General features: G+C 39.9%; 1 protein-coding gene across 1 annotated transcript in view; it reads left to right on the top strand.

Annotated features, from left to right (window-relative positions):
- PARD3B (par-3 family cell polarity regulator beta) overlaps positions 1 to 17,683 on the top strand; it is a 382,717-nt gene that overhangs the window by 278,380 nt on the left and 86,654 nt on the right. Inside the window, exon 20 of the mRNA XM_017735561.1 lies at positions 6,406 to 6,516. Coding sequence (XP_017591050.1) covers positions 6,406 to 6,516 — 111 coding nt within the window. The remainder of the gene's footprint in view (positions 1 to 6,405; positions 6,517 to 17,683) is intronic.

Below are 17,683 nucleotides of genomic sequence, written 5' to 3'. Positions count from 1 at the left end.
CCTGCTGAACATAATCATTTTAACTCTGATCACAGCATTAAAATAATGTGGATTATCTCCCAAAATAATACGGCTAAATATGAGGATACCCACATTCATGAAGTTTAGCTGCATTTGTGAAATACAAATAATAATTGTAGAATAGCACGCTTGGACAATTTGTTGCATGCCTTTACTGGTGTAATAGGTCAGAGGTTAGGTCATTTTTCCTTCTTCAGGGGAGCTATTTTTGGTTGCCTAAGCTGCCCTGTTGTTTGCCCTGGCAAGCTGTTGCTTTTGCTGCCCTCCTCTTGTTGCTGCCCTGGGAGTGAGCCCCAGCAGTGGGAGAACGGTGAGGCAGCAGGCTACCTTCACAAGTCTTTCCTGCAAGCAAACCTCACCAAATCTAATTAAAAGTGGGGTTTTTTTCCTTTACTTTTCAGAAGATCTCTTTCCGATTTACCCAACAGAATTGGTGTTGTACATGGCACAGCCCCAGAATTGGAGACACTCTTCACCCAGCAGCAGGGAGCAGAAGGGGCTGAACTAGCCCTCTCCTGTGTTCATCATCTTGTTGGTGCTTTCCTCTCACCCTGCCAAAGCAGGGAGATTGGGTCATAACCTGCTCCTGGGCAAGGCTGTGTCATAAGGAGGTTTTGCTGTAATTTGTGTTGTAGACTGGGAAGGGCATCTCGATGTTGTTGGGGCTAAATCCTCCACAGAGGGAATGGGATCCGCTCTCTGGAAGCAAGGGGCTAGCAGTGGGACCAGGAAGAGAGATGCTTAACCCCTCCTGGCTCACAGCCCGCCCAGCACAGAGCTGCCCTTTTTATCATGTTTAGCTTGGTTGTGGAGGCACTTTCATCTTCTGGGATCTTGAAGATTTGAACCTTGTTGCCTTCCTGTGTGTGCTCCATTCTCAAATCATCAAACATGTTTTACCAAAACGTGTTATTTTCTTTCTGTAGTTTTTTTAGCTGTTGCAAAGCTCTTGATCCCACTGGTGTAATACTCAATGGCATACTTCTGCCCAGTAAGTAAACATTTAGTAACAAACCTTTTAGGTATTTAGAGAGCCACTAAAAATGTGAAAGATGTATTTCATTAATGCTGCTATTAACATAAATGTAAAATGAGCCTGGCCTGTAATCACCAGCAAGTCTGACTCACTAAGGATCTTTACAGCAATGTTTAATACTCTGTGAAAGTGTGTGTATGAAAGCAATTAATCAAAGCACAGCACTGCTTCTAGAGTATTTCTTCTACCGTAAAAGCTGAGTGATAAAATAACTTAAAACACACGGCAGTAGTGGCAGTTAATAAGCTTTTTATAGTCCCTGTGTGGACCTGAAAATCATACCTTATTAGTATCTTTATCTTTCTTTCTCACTTATTCATTCTTACTCACATTTAAATTTAATTTTAAGAGCTATTTCTAGTCTTTCATAAGGGACCTGCTTTAATAATCTCAGCATTTTTCCCCATTTTGCTGTGAAATGACTGAGAGTCAGAGCTTTTGTTATATGTACTCTACAAATCACTGGTTTTTTACAGATCGTTTCTGGAGATGTCAAGATTTTCTGACAGTGTTAGGCTTTGTGTCTTGCTTGACTGTGTCATAGGCTCTCTTGAATTGTTTTCCCACAGATGTTTGTGCTTTTATTATGTACCTTGTTAGCTGTGTGGAACCTCCTGATCTTGGGCAACTGAATTAGCTAAGAAATCCAAATTGCTGAATTTAGTCGGCAAGCTGCTTCAAGGTTCCACTCACCAGATGTTTCTGCTGCTTAGAAGTCTGGGACTTTATAGACCTGCCTGCTTTTTAATCCTTGAAGCAAATATCAACACATTTGAGATCTGGGAGCCCACGGCTCCACACAGAAACGAAGTGTTGCCATGACCACAGCTTTAAGTCTTGCATGCAAGACATTTATCCCAAGTAATAACAGAGCAGGTCTGTAGTAGGTTTGTTTTCATTTTTATCCCTTAGAATCCTTGAAAAGAAGCATACATATGCTTTAATGCTATAGCCTGTAGAATGGCAATAAATACTGCAAGACAACATACATTTGGTATTCAGAGACTTTATTTCCTTAATGTTTCTAAGGGGAACAATTTCAGTTGTTTGCAAGGCACCCTTTGAAATTAATAGAAATAGGATAATGCCTCACTCTTGCACGGCGTATTTTCAACAGTCGCATATGGGCTTTTCCCAAAAGCACAAAGCCCTCAAAGATCTGTTCACATTAAAAAAATCCCTTTATGTTTTTATTTACAGGAGAACTGTGCTCTGAGTAGCTGGAATATTAACTTTCCCAACTGAAAAGTATACTAAGGTTAACAGGGCTGTAACATCTTTAACAGTGCTTCCTAGGCATTTACAGTGGATAATCAAAGAACGGGGGCATTCACTCAAACTGGGGAGGCATGGATTTATTTCCTTACTGTCATTACAATGACCAGTGGCTTCATTTGACATAAATTGATTATAGATGGCTATAGAATGAGAAGATACAGCTGATCCATTTGTTTTCAGGTCTTCTAGTAATAGTTCTCCATTTGTTATAAAAGGTTTTCAGAGTAATAAATCCATCAGATATTAAGTTGAAGAGAATTTGACTGCACAGTATAGCAAAACAGACATTTTAAAAATTTGTGTACCATACAATTTTTCATCAATGTTTTTATTCTGCTGACAATAGTATTAATATGGAAGGCAGATTTTGCCACAGTCCAATTATTCGTTGCCTGGAGAATTGGCATTTTCAAATCCTAAAGCCATTCAGTTTTCATAGAATTTTAATATGGATTTGATTAATTACATAGTGTAATTTGACAATGGATTTTATCCTGTTCTTGTTGAAATCAGTGGAGGGCCTCAACTGATATCAATGATAATATGATCAAACCTAGTTTGATCATGCAGCAAGTACTCTTACTGCCTTTTTTGTTGTTGTTGTTGTTCCAATAAGCCATAGAGACTGTTAAGCCTCTAGTGCACAAACCCATACAAAATTACAATGGCTGAAAGTTAATTTTATCATCAGAAGCCCATGGCAATTAGAACACATCAGTGAGCAGACCATAACTTTTAGGACAGGGTGTATAAATTCAGGCAGAGATGATACTGGGTTCTTTGTCATTTAATGCTGTCTGTGTATGTTGCTTTTCTTAGTGTTAAATTTTGTGCTGCTTTTATTTTCTTATATTTGTGCAAGATTTTTGTTGAGCTGAGAAACATAATAATAAAAGAATGGATTTTTATGATATAGCAGTGTGCAGAAGAGGCAAAAAAAACTACCTACATCTGAATATTTCCCTAGCCTTGAGCTATATGCTGCATACTTGGTATAACAGGTCAAAATTGTAAGCCTGTACAAATTCTATCTGAAGCAAAAAATAGCAAAAATATAGTCATAGAATCATATAATGGTTTAGGTTGGAAGGGACCTTAAAGATCACCCATTTCCACCCTGCCATGAGCAGGGGCACCTTCCACTGTCCCAGGTTACTCAAAGCTCCATCCAGCCTGGCCTTGAACACCTCCAGCAATGGGGCATCCACAGCTTTCCTGGGCAACCTGTTTCAGTGCTTCACCATCCTCAGTGAGGAATTGCTTCCTAATATCTAATCTAAACCTACCCCCTTTCACTTTAAAGCCATTCCCCGGTGTCCTATCCCTCCTTGCCATCGGGAGAAGTCCCTTTCCATGTCTTTTGTAGCCCCCTTTAGGTACTGGAAGGTGCTACAAGGTCTCCATGGATTATTCTTCAGGCTGAACAACCCCCGCTCTCTCAGCCTTTCTTGCTAGGAGAGGTGCTCCAGCCCTCTGAGCATCATTGTGGCCTCCTCTGGACTCACTCCAATGGGTCCACATCCTTTTGTATGTTGGAGGCCCCCAGAGGTGGATACAGCACTCAAGATGGACTCCCACAGGAGTGGAGTGTAAGGGCAAAATCACCTCCCTCAAACTGCCGGCCACGCTGCCTTTAATGCAGCACAGCAACAAAAGTTGTTTTCATCAAGATCAACTCATTATTCCCAGTTTATAATTGCACTGAAACTTGCCAAATTTATGGCAAGAACAGCTCTACCAGCAAACAGCACTGTTTTTGCTAGGGTTTGTTATGTTGGCTGTTACTGCAATCAAAATTGTCACTTCATTTTATTTAAAATGTATTTCTCGAGTAAGCAAGAAATAATATCTAGACTTGAAAGGGACGCATGTTAAAGACTTTTTTTTTTTCACATTTCTCTCGAGTATGCAACATATCCAACTTCAGCTCCCTGCAGCAATACAAAATGCCCAAGAATAATGTTTTCAAAATCAATGCATGCTACAGTTGAATATGAAACTCCACAAACCTATAATTGAAACTGTGGGAAAAAAGCAGGCAGCATGAATATAAACAAAGTACCAGAGCTGGATTATGACCAAGATGCAAGTGCTAATATGGCCTCTTGAGAAAACTGCCGTGAGACCTTCCCAGCATGAGCCAGCGTCAGAAAGCAGGGCTTTTAAGGAGCAGCCTGTTGGTGCTCATACCCAGGTGATTTCTTGTTTGACTGCCTGGCGTCTCTGTAGAGAATAATATATTCAGAGTTTCATTTGGCTTTTCTTTTTCGCCTGGGTCATTTCATACCTGTGCACCCTCCTTACTTTGTTTTTCCTCACTCTGTATGTACAACCTCTGTGTCTCTCTTATGTTTCCTGACTGCTGCCTTCACTGCCACCGCCAGCTTCTGATGGGGTGTGTGACTCCAGGCTCTTGGAACTGTTGGAACTTAGAAAGTAGCAGTGAAATCAATGTGCTGCTCTACACTCAGAAAAAGGAAAAGCATGCAAAGTATATACGGTATTTCTGGAAGCACTGAAATGAATAGAGACCATGAAAAAAGAACTGAAGATTTGTAGACAAGGTGTATGTATATTTTGAGCAAAGGATCTCTCAAAGAATGCAGGACACCATCTATCTCTATTGCAAAACATAGGAAAAAAGAGAAAACCGTGCACTGATAGGAGTCTTTCTTCTCCTCAGCACAGTCCATGACAGAGCAACAAGAAAGCATCTCATGTTACTACCTGTAGTATTTGCCCTTTCTGTTAGTACCACATGCTACGTGTCTGTCTCTCACATCCATCATTCCCTTTCTAACCAAGTTCTTATTGTCTGGACAACTTGCTGCAGATAACCCAGTAACTTCATTTGACCACAAGCTCAGAATTATTAATTAAATTCACAAAAAATTTGGATCATTATCTTATGAGCCTGACTATTTGCAAAATTTCTGCTTTTGTCAGTGGAGAAACATAAGGTCAGTGATTTACAGCTTAAATATAGGCACAGTAGTTCAGCTGTTCCACTTGAGGCAGTTTGGGCTGACATGAAAAACAAAAAGGGTAAAAGAGAGATAGCTGGGGCAATGCTGCAGACTTTCACAGAAGAGTTTGCAGTTTTGAGTCAGAGTAATTAGTTTGCAATATAGTATATATAATGAAAAAGTTATTATTTTTCTCTACATTGTTGTTGTACCTATAAGGACATATTAATTTGCAGGGGAAGACACAGGTTGATCATTTACTTGTGGAACAGAGAATTTCAAATTGGTAAAGAGGAGGGGAGGTTTTTAAACGTTTTGGTCCATAATTCATGAGTATATTTGACCCCAGTATTCTGCCTAACACCACCAGAAATTAAATGTATCTCCCCAGTTCAGCCACCTTTTATAGGCTGCGCAAAGCAGACTTGTTATGCATATTTGTACAGTGTATAAAACAACAGTGGCAGCCCCAAATCCATTGGGGCCTCTGGAGGACTTTCACAGCATAAATATTACATGATAGTATATTACTAGGCAGAAAGAAAACCCCAGAAGTTTAAAAAAGAGGTCTTATGGACTGTCTAGGTTTGTACTCTTGGAACAAAGCAAGATTTTATTCTTTCTGATTGCATCCCCATTTAGCAAAGAACAAATCCTAAAATTAATGCATCATGAATGAGAGACAGTAGTTACTGGTAAGAGCAGAACAGTGGCCCAGTCTGGGTGCTGACACCACAGCCACTGCAGATGACTTTCAGAGAGCTGTCATGTGGCAAGAGGAACCTTCAGGCACTTTAAAATGTGCCATATTAATATTCTACTCTGCAATGCCCTGCATATCAGGTTTGATGGGGCTTTTCAACTAAGTTTCAAGCAATAGCTTTCAAAAGTACAGGGTCCAAATCAATTTGTAACCAGTCCTTCCTCCTGCATATGGCCCAGGTAATACTGATAACTTATCTTCCAATGTGGGAAATTTATGAGTCTCTAAGATAAAACCTTGGTGTTTTGATTGCCTAAAATTTATGTGGTTTATGATAGATAAGTACTGTTTTTTCTTCTGTAATTATTTCCTCATGACTCCTTCCTTGATATCTTTAACAGATTTGGAAAGAAGAAAGAAGATAAAAGTGGGAAGGCAGATCAGAAGGAGACTGCAAAGCAAGGCATGCTTAAGGAGGAGGAGCTGGAGAAAATGAAAGATGAACGTGAAAGGTGAGTAAATGGCAGCAGTATCTTTGTTCATCAAGTGAAAAACTTCAGAGCAAGGTGTCTCCTGAAGGAACAGCCAGCCAGCCTGCCTGTCCAACACAATGCCCACTGCAGTCAGGTCCAGGCAACCAAGAGCATTAGGCCAGTCCTGGCCGAGTCAGAGCTGCTGTGTGACAGGAGCTTGTTCTCCTGCAGCTTCTGTGCACTTCACTTTAGCATGCAAATCCCAGCTTCTGCTTTAGCTTGTGAAGATCAGTTCCTTCAAAACCTGTTGCGCCTCTGCCCATTCCCAGGACCACTGACTTAGTATTTTCTCCTCTACTTTTCTACAGCAAGAACCTCCTCCCTTCTCTCCTGACAGCTTCTGCCATTGTTTTCCAGCACTTCAGACCTCTTTGGTTTCATCTGGCTGTGCCATCACATGGTAGTTTTTGTACTTTGGTATGTTCTTTTTTGCACAGTGTTTGCTGGTAAGCCACATGTTGCAGAATGTGTATGCAACAAATGTTGAATATGCCAAGGGACACCTGGAAGAAAGCAGATTCAGATGGTTAAAATCAGCCTGCACAGGCAGGAGTCTGCCAGCAGTGGGGTGGGCAAGAGGGGCAAGGCAAGAAGCCGGTTGTGCACCAGCTAGGAGTTGTATTTCTGAGGTAAGACCCTGGGAGTCTGTCCAGGTCATAAAATACACTTTCCTATGCCCAGTCTTAGTGAATTCCTTACCTTTCCAGATTAAGAGATTTTACAGTTTTCTGCTTTCCCCTACGTCTACCCTTCAGAAACCGGAAACAGTTTGTCAGTGTCAACAAGGTTCAGAAAACTCCACTTTCCCTTTCCCCAACTCATCCAGAAGTACTTAATATGCTGAAAAAGGTCTTTTTTTCCCCTCTGATGGCTGCTCTCAGAAAAGTTAAAGAGCCTATAGTTTGCTGGCTCTCAAGAAGTATCTGCAGTTGCTGTAAAACTTTACAAGTTGGAGTAATACATTTTGTCAGTGCAAGCAGAAAACTTTTGGAGGTCTCTCTCCTTCACTGGAGCATCCTGCTCCTGGGAGAGGGAATGGAAGCAGACATGGTTCCTTTTGGGCAGACAGAGTGTTTCCACATGGTCAACCTTTGTGGTACTGCTCAGTGCGCAGGGAAAAGACACCCTGCTTTCAGTTGAGTCGTGCAGTGCATGGTCAGCCCTATAAGTGGTAGCTAATGGGTTTGATTGGGGAAAAAAGTCAATCCAAACACTTGAAGGCTGCTGCTAATTTTTCCTATTTTAAAAGCTAGCAAGGTATCTAGTTACTACAGTGCTGCTACTGGATATGCTTAGCCAGTGCTTAAGTATTTAGTTCATCTAAGTTAAGTAGTGTCAGGAGAAACTTTGTACCATTTGTTTTAAAATTTCTGTGCCATGTCCTTGATTTTGCCAGATTGATGAGTGCCTTTATATTAAACTGCTGACTCCCAATTTGGATACTGGCAATTTGAGAGGTATGTGTCCTTCATTTTAAAGAAGCCAGTGTCTTTTATTAGGATCCTGGCAAGCTAAGAAGCATGTATCCCATCTGTTAAAGGGCCAGTGTCATTTACTAAAATGTTGGCAGGCTGGAAGGAATGAACCCTTCTGTCTAGAGGTCTAACGTTCCAATTGGACACAAGATAATTGTTCTTAATATTTCTTCAGCGTTGTGTGCTTTTTTTTAATTACAGTCACTGATTGACAGTAACTTGGTACGGCTGCATTGGAAACTGGCAGCTCAATATCTTCATCATTCTGGTTTCTCTAGTAATGATTTCAGTTTTGACCTGGAAGAGTTTTTGACTGAAATGGAGAGCAGCAGGTGTGTTGAGAAGTGGATGAACCAAGATGATATTTTTAACTCACTTATTTGATTCTTCTTCTGTAAGGCACAAGAATAGGAATATCACGCTTTTGTATCAGGTAGTAAATCTTATATCTTTGGGGGTTTCAAATTAAAAAATAAAAATTAAACCCAGAAAAATAGTGAAGAAATTTTCCCTATGTTATCCTCAAAGGAATGCAACACATGCTGTGAAAACAAGCAATTTGCTTCACCTTTCTAAATTAAGTAAGAGCATGTGGGCTGTGTGTTTGCCCACATAAGACTACCTACAGGCTGACTATTGAACCCTTCTTCAGCTGATCATAAAATAGAAGAGGTTTTATTTTTGTTAGAGGAAAATTATATAAAGAAGCTACTTCTCCTATGTGGGTAAAAACTGTTTGGGAAATTGATTAAAATCACTAAGGAAACATTACCTGACTTGAGGGTAGATCAGTCCTTTCGCTTAGTTGTTGCCTGTTCACCTAATGAGGATGCTCAGTAAGACAGTAAAGACAAGTTTTATAGCTCTGTCCCAAGATTTAGTAATTCTATAATGTAATTCAAGTCCAAGATTTTAATGCACATATTGGCAAAGAAAACCTTGTGGGACATTCACACCATAGATCATCTGCTCCTGTGACTTCACTAGCTGCTATCCTGCATACTTGGTCTCATATTTATAAAACTGAAACTTAGTAGAATGCAGTCATATTTTCAAATCTGTTCTCCTTGAGTGAAGTGAGCGTATGGTAAAACTACTAGGGATATAGTAGTAGCAGAGACTACAGAAATATAGCAAGTGTCGTCCCCTGATACCTGTGATCAAATCCTGTATTTAACAGCTTGAACAAACTAAAATTGCTTTTCTAACATTTAGCCTTTCTAGCATTAACTTAAATGTACACCTAATTTTAATTTTCCAAGACTAGCTGTATAACTAATTCTTTTCAGATCCTCAATCCAATTATTACAATCCTAAAGTCAGTTTTTTTGCTTCAACAGTTTTCTAAAATGCTGACTGCCTACCATACTAACTGATACTATGATTTTTCATCGGACCGTTTTTTTCTTTTTTCAGAGGCCATGTTGTCCATTTTGGACACTAGTAGAAGAGGTTGGAGTAGCTGATTTTTGGGCTGGGTGTGACAGGATTAATGATCAAGTGCTTTTCAGCATCTTAGCAGCTGTGGAACTCGCCTGGTTTTGGGTATTGGTTTTGCATGCAATATATGCTTGGCAGCTCTCCAAAAAGCAGAATACTGTTCCAAGATCTCAGCTGAGAAATCTTTTTCAGTAGGAAGTGCATTTTCAGCTTACAGGACTAGGCTGTCTCTCATAGTTTTGCAGAGTTTTTTGATTGGTATTGGATAGGCACAACAATATTTCACAAAATGCCAGGGATAGGATTTCTGTAAAGACTGCAGCCGTCTTCCAGAAATTTTGACAAGTTTTAGACATGCAAAAATGTCAAATGTGTTCACTGCACAATTATGGGCTGGCTGTGCAGTACAAGTTCAGTGACTCTGGCTCTGACAGGAAACATCAGCTCTTACGTAGGTGTGCTGCATGAGTGTAAGCCCATCATGCTTGGAACAGGTTGGATTTCCTGCTTGCACAGGGAAGGAATTGAACAGTGCATGTGCAACAAGTCTGGCACATCCAGAATGTGTTAGAGCTAGTAGGCGTATGCAGACAGAGTATTCAGTGCTCACTCTGTAGTGCAGATGATTCCCAAAGGGATGGGATTTGCTTGCACATTGGTCCTCAGCATAAATTTGCCTGGCAATTCCTTTTACGGGCTGCCAAGTTTCAGATTTGAACCTCAGAAAGTGAAAATAAATTTAGTATTTCACTAGCCTAGTAATTTCTATTTCCATTCCACATTGTCCCAGTCTCAGTTGTCAGTACAAACTCTCTGTGGTGCCTTGTAGCTGCAGTTCTCTGAAGCAGCTCCACATCCTGCACTGGAATGCTGACATCATTATTTTTTTTACTGCTTGTATTCCCTAGCAATCTCCACCAAGATCAAGGTCTCACTGTGTTCATTGCTGTTAGGGAAGCTTGTGCCTGACCCGAAGCACTTACAGTTGAGGTGGAAGAGAGAAAACCTGACAGGAAAAAAAAGTGTCCTCTGGGTGGGAATGTGACATGCAGGCAGTGCAGCTGCTTGTCCAAGTTCCTAAAAAGTCCCTGTCAGGCTAGGAATTCATTCCAGACCTCAGCCCCAGGCTTCCCTTCTTTTCAAAGCCAATACTTTATTACACGACTACTACTTCTGCAAACTTCAAGTAGTGAACAGGAATTTTGGATGCTAGGCATTTCTTCTTTACTAATAGCCTTATATGTGTCCAATTGAATATGAATTCAGCATCTCCTTTAAATTATTTTCTTCTTCTCCCCCTACCTCCTTTAGTTTTCGTTGTGCCAAGGTGACTCAATGTCAGTGAAACTTGAGTGGAAAAAGACAGGAGTTCATGATAGTTCAGGAGTACTGTCTTAACTGGTGGTACAGTTCTTTGAGGAGGTGGTTTGTCCTTCCTGACATCAGTCACATGCTTCATTGGACTGAGGCCCTGTTTTAAATAAACTCATCGTTTTGTTCATGCTTCAAAGAGTTTGGCTGTAATAAAACATGTGCTCCAAAGGTTGAGAATCTGCCCATAGAAGGAAAAAGAAAATGCTATATCTGAGGGTTATTTTGATCAAGATGACTCAAATCTGTATTTTTAGTGTGTTCAGTGTAAATTACTCAGAATTTATCATTTTAACAACAAGATGTTTGCTACATTATTAAATACTGGAAGAGGCCTTGTCTTTTCCTTCCCTCAAAAAAGATTTCACCCCTTACTCCATTTCTTTCCCCTCTCATTTGGGGTTGTGTTTTAATTTTCTAACATTTGAAAGCCATTGCAAAACAAACTGGATAAATATATTAGATGCTTGAGTTTTATACATCGTAATTTGTTTGCCTTCCAAATGCAAATAAAGTGACTATGGATTGAAAGAAAAATATTTTTTCCTATTTGTTTAATAGTATTTTACTGGGATTTTCATAGTGAGACCTAGGTCTCTCTTCCAACAGAATTGAACATTTACTTGACATTAGAATAAAATTTACAAAATGAAGCTCCTTGTTGAAAATAGGATGATTTTTTAAAGTAGCATGAGAGTTAGTTAATAAGGAGGCACTCCATGTAAAAAATAATCCTCTGCATGTATTTGTGGGAGTAGTTTTGTTAAAACAGTCTTGGTTTTGTAGCCCTCATTGGAATTAATTGAGGAAAATTTTTTAATAGTATTAAGGTTTGAGTAGAGTGTTAGAGAAGCAGAAGGTATATCTAGCCCCTGCTTTCTCAATGTCTGAACTGAATGCTTAAGTTATACTGTATCTCAAGTTCGGGTAAAACTAAATGGTTTCAGTTTTTATATTAAAGACTGAATTTCCTTTACTTTTCAGAAACCTTCCAGCAACTGAAGAGCATTTCTCTCTTGTCTTACCAGCCCTGGTGCTTGTTGCCTGTTCCCATAGTTAAAAAATCAATACATATGCTTTTTATATTTGGCAGACAGAGGTTTAATTTTGCAGCAGCAAGATCCCTGCACAAAGGGATGCATCCTACAGAACTAAAAACGTTTAGAGTCCACTTAGGAGAGACTACTCGGGAATGAAACTTCATTCCCTTTCTGTAAGCATTTGTTTCATTATATTTAATTACAAACAATCTGTATGTTACTGGAAACCAAAGTGAAACGAGAATAGATGGATACATGGCAGTATGGTAGAAAAGCCAAATTGCTTCAAATCGAAAGTTGAAATTCAGACTGTTGCAAAAATCAAAATATGATTTTTCTAAATGCGTGCTGTACCTTAGAGTATGCTCATACACGTGCACATTTTTGCCAATCCCATGTAGCTTTTGTTCCTGTGTATTCCACCTGCCAAGTCTAAAAGCATTATTATGGCTGTTTATAGTTCATATTCATCTCTGATTAAATGTTCATAATTGCTATTCTCACCATTAAGCTCTGTGCTAAACCACATGTTTTTAGGACACCTGAGCTTGTGCATCATTAGTTATTAAGGGTTAATCCAACGTGGTATATCTGTTCATTGAGTATTCCTGACTTTGCAGCATAGCTAGGTCCTGTGGTTTAGACAAAATAAAGTGTTGGATGTGATCCCAGTTTTAATACTCCCAATTTATTATAACCATTGAACCCTGATCAGATCACGGATTGGATTGGATCCCAGTTTTTTAAATGTCCCAATTTATTGCTGGCTTGCAACCCTGATAAGAATACATATTTGATTAAGGCTTCAGTTTTCAAAAATTCCAGTTAATTACTTTTAGATTCTTATTAGATCATAGCCGCGTAGTATGGTATGTTGAAGTTATGAAAAAATTACTGGATGCTGTTGCATGGGTCAAGGTCATAGTTTCATTTTGTGCTGACAGTATGAAGTTATCAGATTTCTGTTTATTACTGTGGCAGCACTTGCACTGGACAGGAGGACAGATTAATCCCAACCCATTGATTCTGAATGATTCTCATTTTAGATCTGCTGCTACTCTGCATACCAGAACATGTAATAAAAGCCTACCATGGAATACTGGGAGACTGATGTTTGGTTATGAGTAGCTGAGGTTGATGAGTCTCACCTACCCTTCACAGGTTTTGTTGTAACATTTAGAACCAGATAGCAATTTTTGAGCTGCTTCATGTGGCTTTTTCACTGCTGGAGGACATTTTTAAGACATTAGGTCTACAGTTGGTCCCAGATTGTCCTAGCTTAAGAACATTAAGAACTGATGATGACAGAATGGCATGTGGAATTGGCCTTTTTCTTGAACTATCACAGCACTATTCCAGGTGTTGCACACTGATGAAAATAGCACTTCTAGGTGTCATACCTGTGCCCTCAAAATGTAAGCATGGAATTCTTATCCAAGCCATTTAGCATCCTTGTTTTCTCATTATTGAGGGACTGGTTTGATCTGGAGACACATTTTCCCAAGCTGTGCCACCTGTCCACCTAAGAGGTCAGAGCAGCTCAGGGGCAATGGCCTGGCTCTTTCTTGCTTAAATGGGCCAATGTGTGGTTCTCTTCTGTATATATCAGAGTTTTACTACTTGATGGTTGTTTTGGTTCTGTAAACCTGAAATGCTGCTAGAAACTTACAGGCCAAACTAATAAAGTGAAACTGGCCCAGGTACTAGCCAACCAGGCTAAGAGTGCTTTCTAGGAGACAGGCTGTCCTGGCCTAGGGATTTCTTGGATGCAGTACTGAATGTAGGTCAGCTCTTGCCCACTCCGGAATCAATAAGGGCATAAGAATTACTTGGAAGCAGTATTTCATTCCTTGCCCTTCCATTTGTGATTTATGAAAGTCTATCATAAATCATTGGCATGCACTTTGAAGTAGTGCCACAGCACAGAATTCCTGTTTTCAGACTCCCTTAGCTACTACAGGATAAAAATGAGAATGCAACTCATGCGGATAGACAGGCAGGAAATCTGTTTGCATGTGTAAATCTCCATAGTGATCTTAAACCAAAATATCTTGAAGTCTTAAAGCTTTGACTGCTCAGTCAAATCTGAGTTTTGCTTTGAAATCAAGGACTGTTAATTAGAAGCAACCTGTGAATCCCAGACTAACAGATGGAGTTTGTTCCTGTTCTTGTACAGAGGGATTCTTTTCAATAGGTTCCAGGTTCAATGTCGTGTAGAATAAAAAAATGTGCATGGAGTATCATATCGCATGAAGCTAGGCTTGTTCCTTCCACTACTATGATTTCATTCAAAGGCAGGCATAATGTTTATGCAGTTGCAGAGATGGTTGTGTGAACTTATGAGGTGTCACTAGGAAGTGGAGCTGCAAGTATCTATTCAGAAGATGTTCCAAGGATACCCCCTTACTGATGGAGACGGCCCCCAGGGACTCAGTAGCTGCCCGCCTTCCTGGGTCTATCCCAAGCTGTGTTACTGCATGTGGTTGGGAATGTTGGGTTTTCATGAGGTGTCAGATCAATGTTGTGCCTTCCCATGGTCATTACAATGTCTCTGGTATTTTTCTCAAGACAGTGTTACCAGTCCTCAGTGGTTTTGATTGATACCTGCTACAGCAATTGCTGGAGCTGAGTTAGTCACTGGCAGTGAATAAGTTGATAGATGGATGTGTCTGTCTCCCCATAGCTTTTCTGCAGGTATGCTGTGGTTACTTTATACTTGTTCTCTGTTTGTCTGATGAACTTCCCTGAAGTAGTTTGTTTGAAGTCTCAGCTGGAGAGGTTGGAGGAGGGATGATTATGTGGCTTTGACTGCAATTGGTATTGTGTGCATTCCTGACATTAAGTTCCCAATGTCTAAAGTGTAAGCAAAGTTAAGTCTTATTTTCCAAGAGTATTGTTATTTTGATTCTCTTTTCATGACTGTTTGTTCCAGAATGAGTTAATTTTCACAAAAGGGGCTCAGGTATGATGTGCTCAGCACCTTACATATCTTTTTAACAGAAAAGTGCAAATGACAGCAATCTGAGAATTCCTTTAAATCATCACTGGGCCTTGCAAATGCAACTAAGGGCTGCAAAGTCTCTGGAGACTCAAGACCATTTTGCAGGAGGAGCTCTTAAAGGCATCAGAACATCTCAGGTGAAAGATGTCAAAGTAATTTTGACAAACCTGGAATGTTTCCACTCCCTGATCTACATTGTCACAAAAACAAGGAACATCCTGTTGACAGGAGACTGAGAAACCTGATCTGTGCAGTTAGCCTTGCTTTCAACAAGAGATTGAGCAAGATAACCTTCAGAGGATCCTTACAATCTGAATTTTACTGATATTATCACTTCAAGATGGTAACTCCGGGGTAGTTGTGAGCAAAGAAAATTACATAATGCAGTAAACTATAGACTATAATATACTTGGCTTTTCTGATAGTTGGCTTTCTGTAATCTGCTGCTTTTCACCCAGTGTACAACTAATGTAGACAGGCAGAAAAACTTTCTCTGATTTAACAGCAAGGGTAAAAATCATGTTCTTGTTGAAGTTCACAAGATGGGAGAAAACACACTGACCTCATTAGATCCAGGATTTTCTTTAGAGGGCAGGATCCTGTGTAAGTTGGTAATCACTCCTTGTCACCTCGGAAATAAATGGAAGAACATTAAGACCTCAGTCTTGTCCATCCAAAGCTCCCATTCCTCATTTTGTGGTATGAAAGGGCTATGTTTCATCTTCAGTTTGTCATAATCTTAAATTTTAAGGTCGGCATAGCTCTATCTCCTTCTTAGGTTCTTCTGTCCTCCCTTTCTTTATTTAAACCCTCCAAATGCAGCTCCTCTGGTCAGTTCAGTATTTTATAGGCATGCAGTAGTTATCTGGAACAGGCGATATTTTATGGATTGGTGGGTTTTTATCGTTAGGGCATTTAATGCTGCTACAAGGGCTATATCTTGTAACTCTGAGTTAGTCTCTAACTCCCTTGAATTTGTGGCTTGCCTTTTTTTATTTCTGAGACTGTTTCTATTCTTGTTTACAATTGCAGATACTAATTATGGGGGAGATGTTCAAATCCAGCAAAACAGAATGAGCTGGAATGAAGAAAAACTTGCATAGCTTACGGAGAGGATGTTTCTGACAAATATGCCTCCAGTAGAATACCCTGAAAGATAATACTAAATTAGATATTGTTTGATTCTTTGTGAGTCCATATCAGATGTCTTCAATTTGCTGGCAAGAGGTGGATTTTTTTTTTTTTAAGCTATGGGACTTGCCTGCCTCTAGAGTTTTGTTAGGTGATGATATTTGAAAAAATAAAGATGAGTCTTCTGCTGATAAAAGATGCAGGTTTGAATAGGATTGTTAATGTCATTATAGGCCATGTCTGTCTGAAAAACGATTATGAAATTAAAAAAAATTAAAAGCACTGTACTGAAATTATCTCCTCAGATACTCAACTGAAATATGCCCATTCCCATCAGTGATTATGGCTTATGAATGTCTAAAGGAAGGATGTATTTATTTCACTATTATGTAAATGAATGAAAAAACAAGATTTTAGTTACCAAATATATTTTGCTAGCAGCTAAAAAGGAATTAAAACATTAAACCCAGTGGAAATCTAAGTGACCTCCTGCAGAAATAGGCTGCTTGCCTCTAGACAACCCGTTACTCAATATATGTATGAATTAGGTAAATGAGACACAAAAGCAGACACTAAATCAGATGTAAATTGAGTAATCATTACAGTATGTAGATCTCAGAGAGAGTCACATGAGTGGGGAAAAAAGCAATGAAGCAGCTTTTATTCTGCTGTTCTCAAGGAACAACCAAGTAGAAGAATGTTTAGCATCTCAATGATGCTAATATAGTCTCAAAAGACTTTAAGGATCAGGTCCTCTTTAGATCAGGTATACCTTAAAGTGATGGCATGCACACTGGATTCCCTACTTTTATTTCACTCCTCTTATTGCAAATGGAATAGAAATTATCCTGAAAGACCTATGGCCCAGTTTCTGTTACACATTTTGTCCGTGCTTGTTATTTGTTCCTCTCCCCCAGGAACTTCTTTCATTGACTTTGCCAGCATCTTGCTCATTTATGTACCTGCTCATGCTTCCACAAAGTCTGTTTTAAACCACCATATAAGAAATATTGCTGTATTCATCTGAAGTATAAACAAGGTCCCCTTGTGAAATACATTATTTTGCTTAGCAAATGCTTTTTCAGTTCTGTATTTGACTACTTCGGCACCTTGGGGCTCAAAACGTGTCATTCTTTGTGCTCTGCTCAGTACTAAGTATGTGACCAGTGCATGGTAAGTAAAACAAAGTTACATCACTTTTACTCTTTACCTGGGAAGTCAGAAGAAACAGGATTTTCTCAGAGCTCATGGTGAGTGCAAGGGAGGAGTTCAAACACCTCCAAAAACATGGTGATTTTTGTTGTGGGCTTGTTTTGGTTAGTTGTCCCTACACTCAGCTGTTGTGATGTGAAATGCAGCCTTGCAGGTCTCCAAGTAGGAGAGCCCATGGTCTCTCCTGGGCCAAGCTTGCCACGTGCAGGTGTTTCACTCTGGTCAGACCTAGTAGCTGTCAGTGCCACTGAGTTGCTTCTTGTCTGTCCTGTTGGGCAGCAGGCACCCTTTCTCCAGCCTGGGAGACATGAGTCAGGAGGACATGAGTGTCCTTGTCTTGTGCTGATGCAGAGCAACAGCTCATTAGTCTGTGCCTCAGTGTGCAGAGCTCATTTTTGAGCTGGGGCTGCAGCTGGGCACCCAGAAGTGCAGGTTGGGCTGCAGCCAGTGTCTTGCTGTTCATTTCCCACTGGAGG

Source organism: Corvus brachyrhynchos, unplaced genomic scaffold (genome assembly GCF_000691975.1).
Source record: "Corvus brachyrhynchos isolate BGI_N302 unplaced genomic scaffold, ASM69197v1 scaffold255, whole genome shotgun sequence".
NCBI classification, from domain to species: Eukaryota; Metazoa; Chordata; class Aves; order Passeriformes; family Corvidae; genus Corvus; species Corvus brachyrhynchos.
This window is presented reverse-complemented; position numbering and strand designations above follow the sequence as displayed.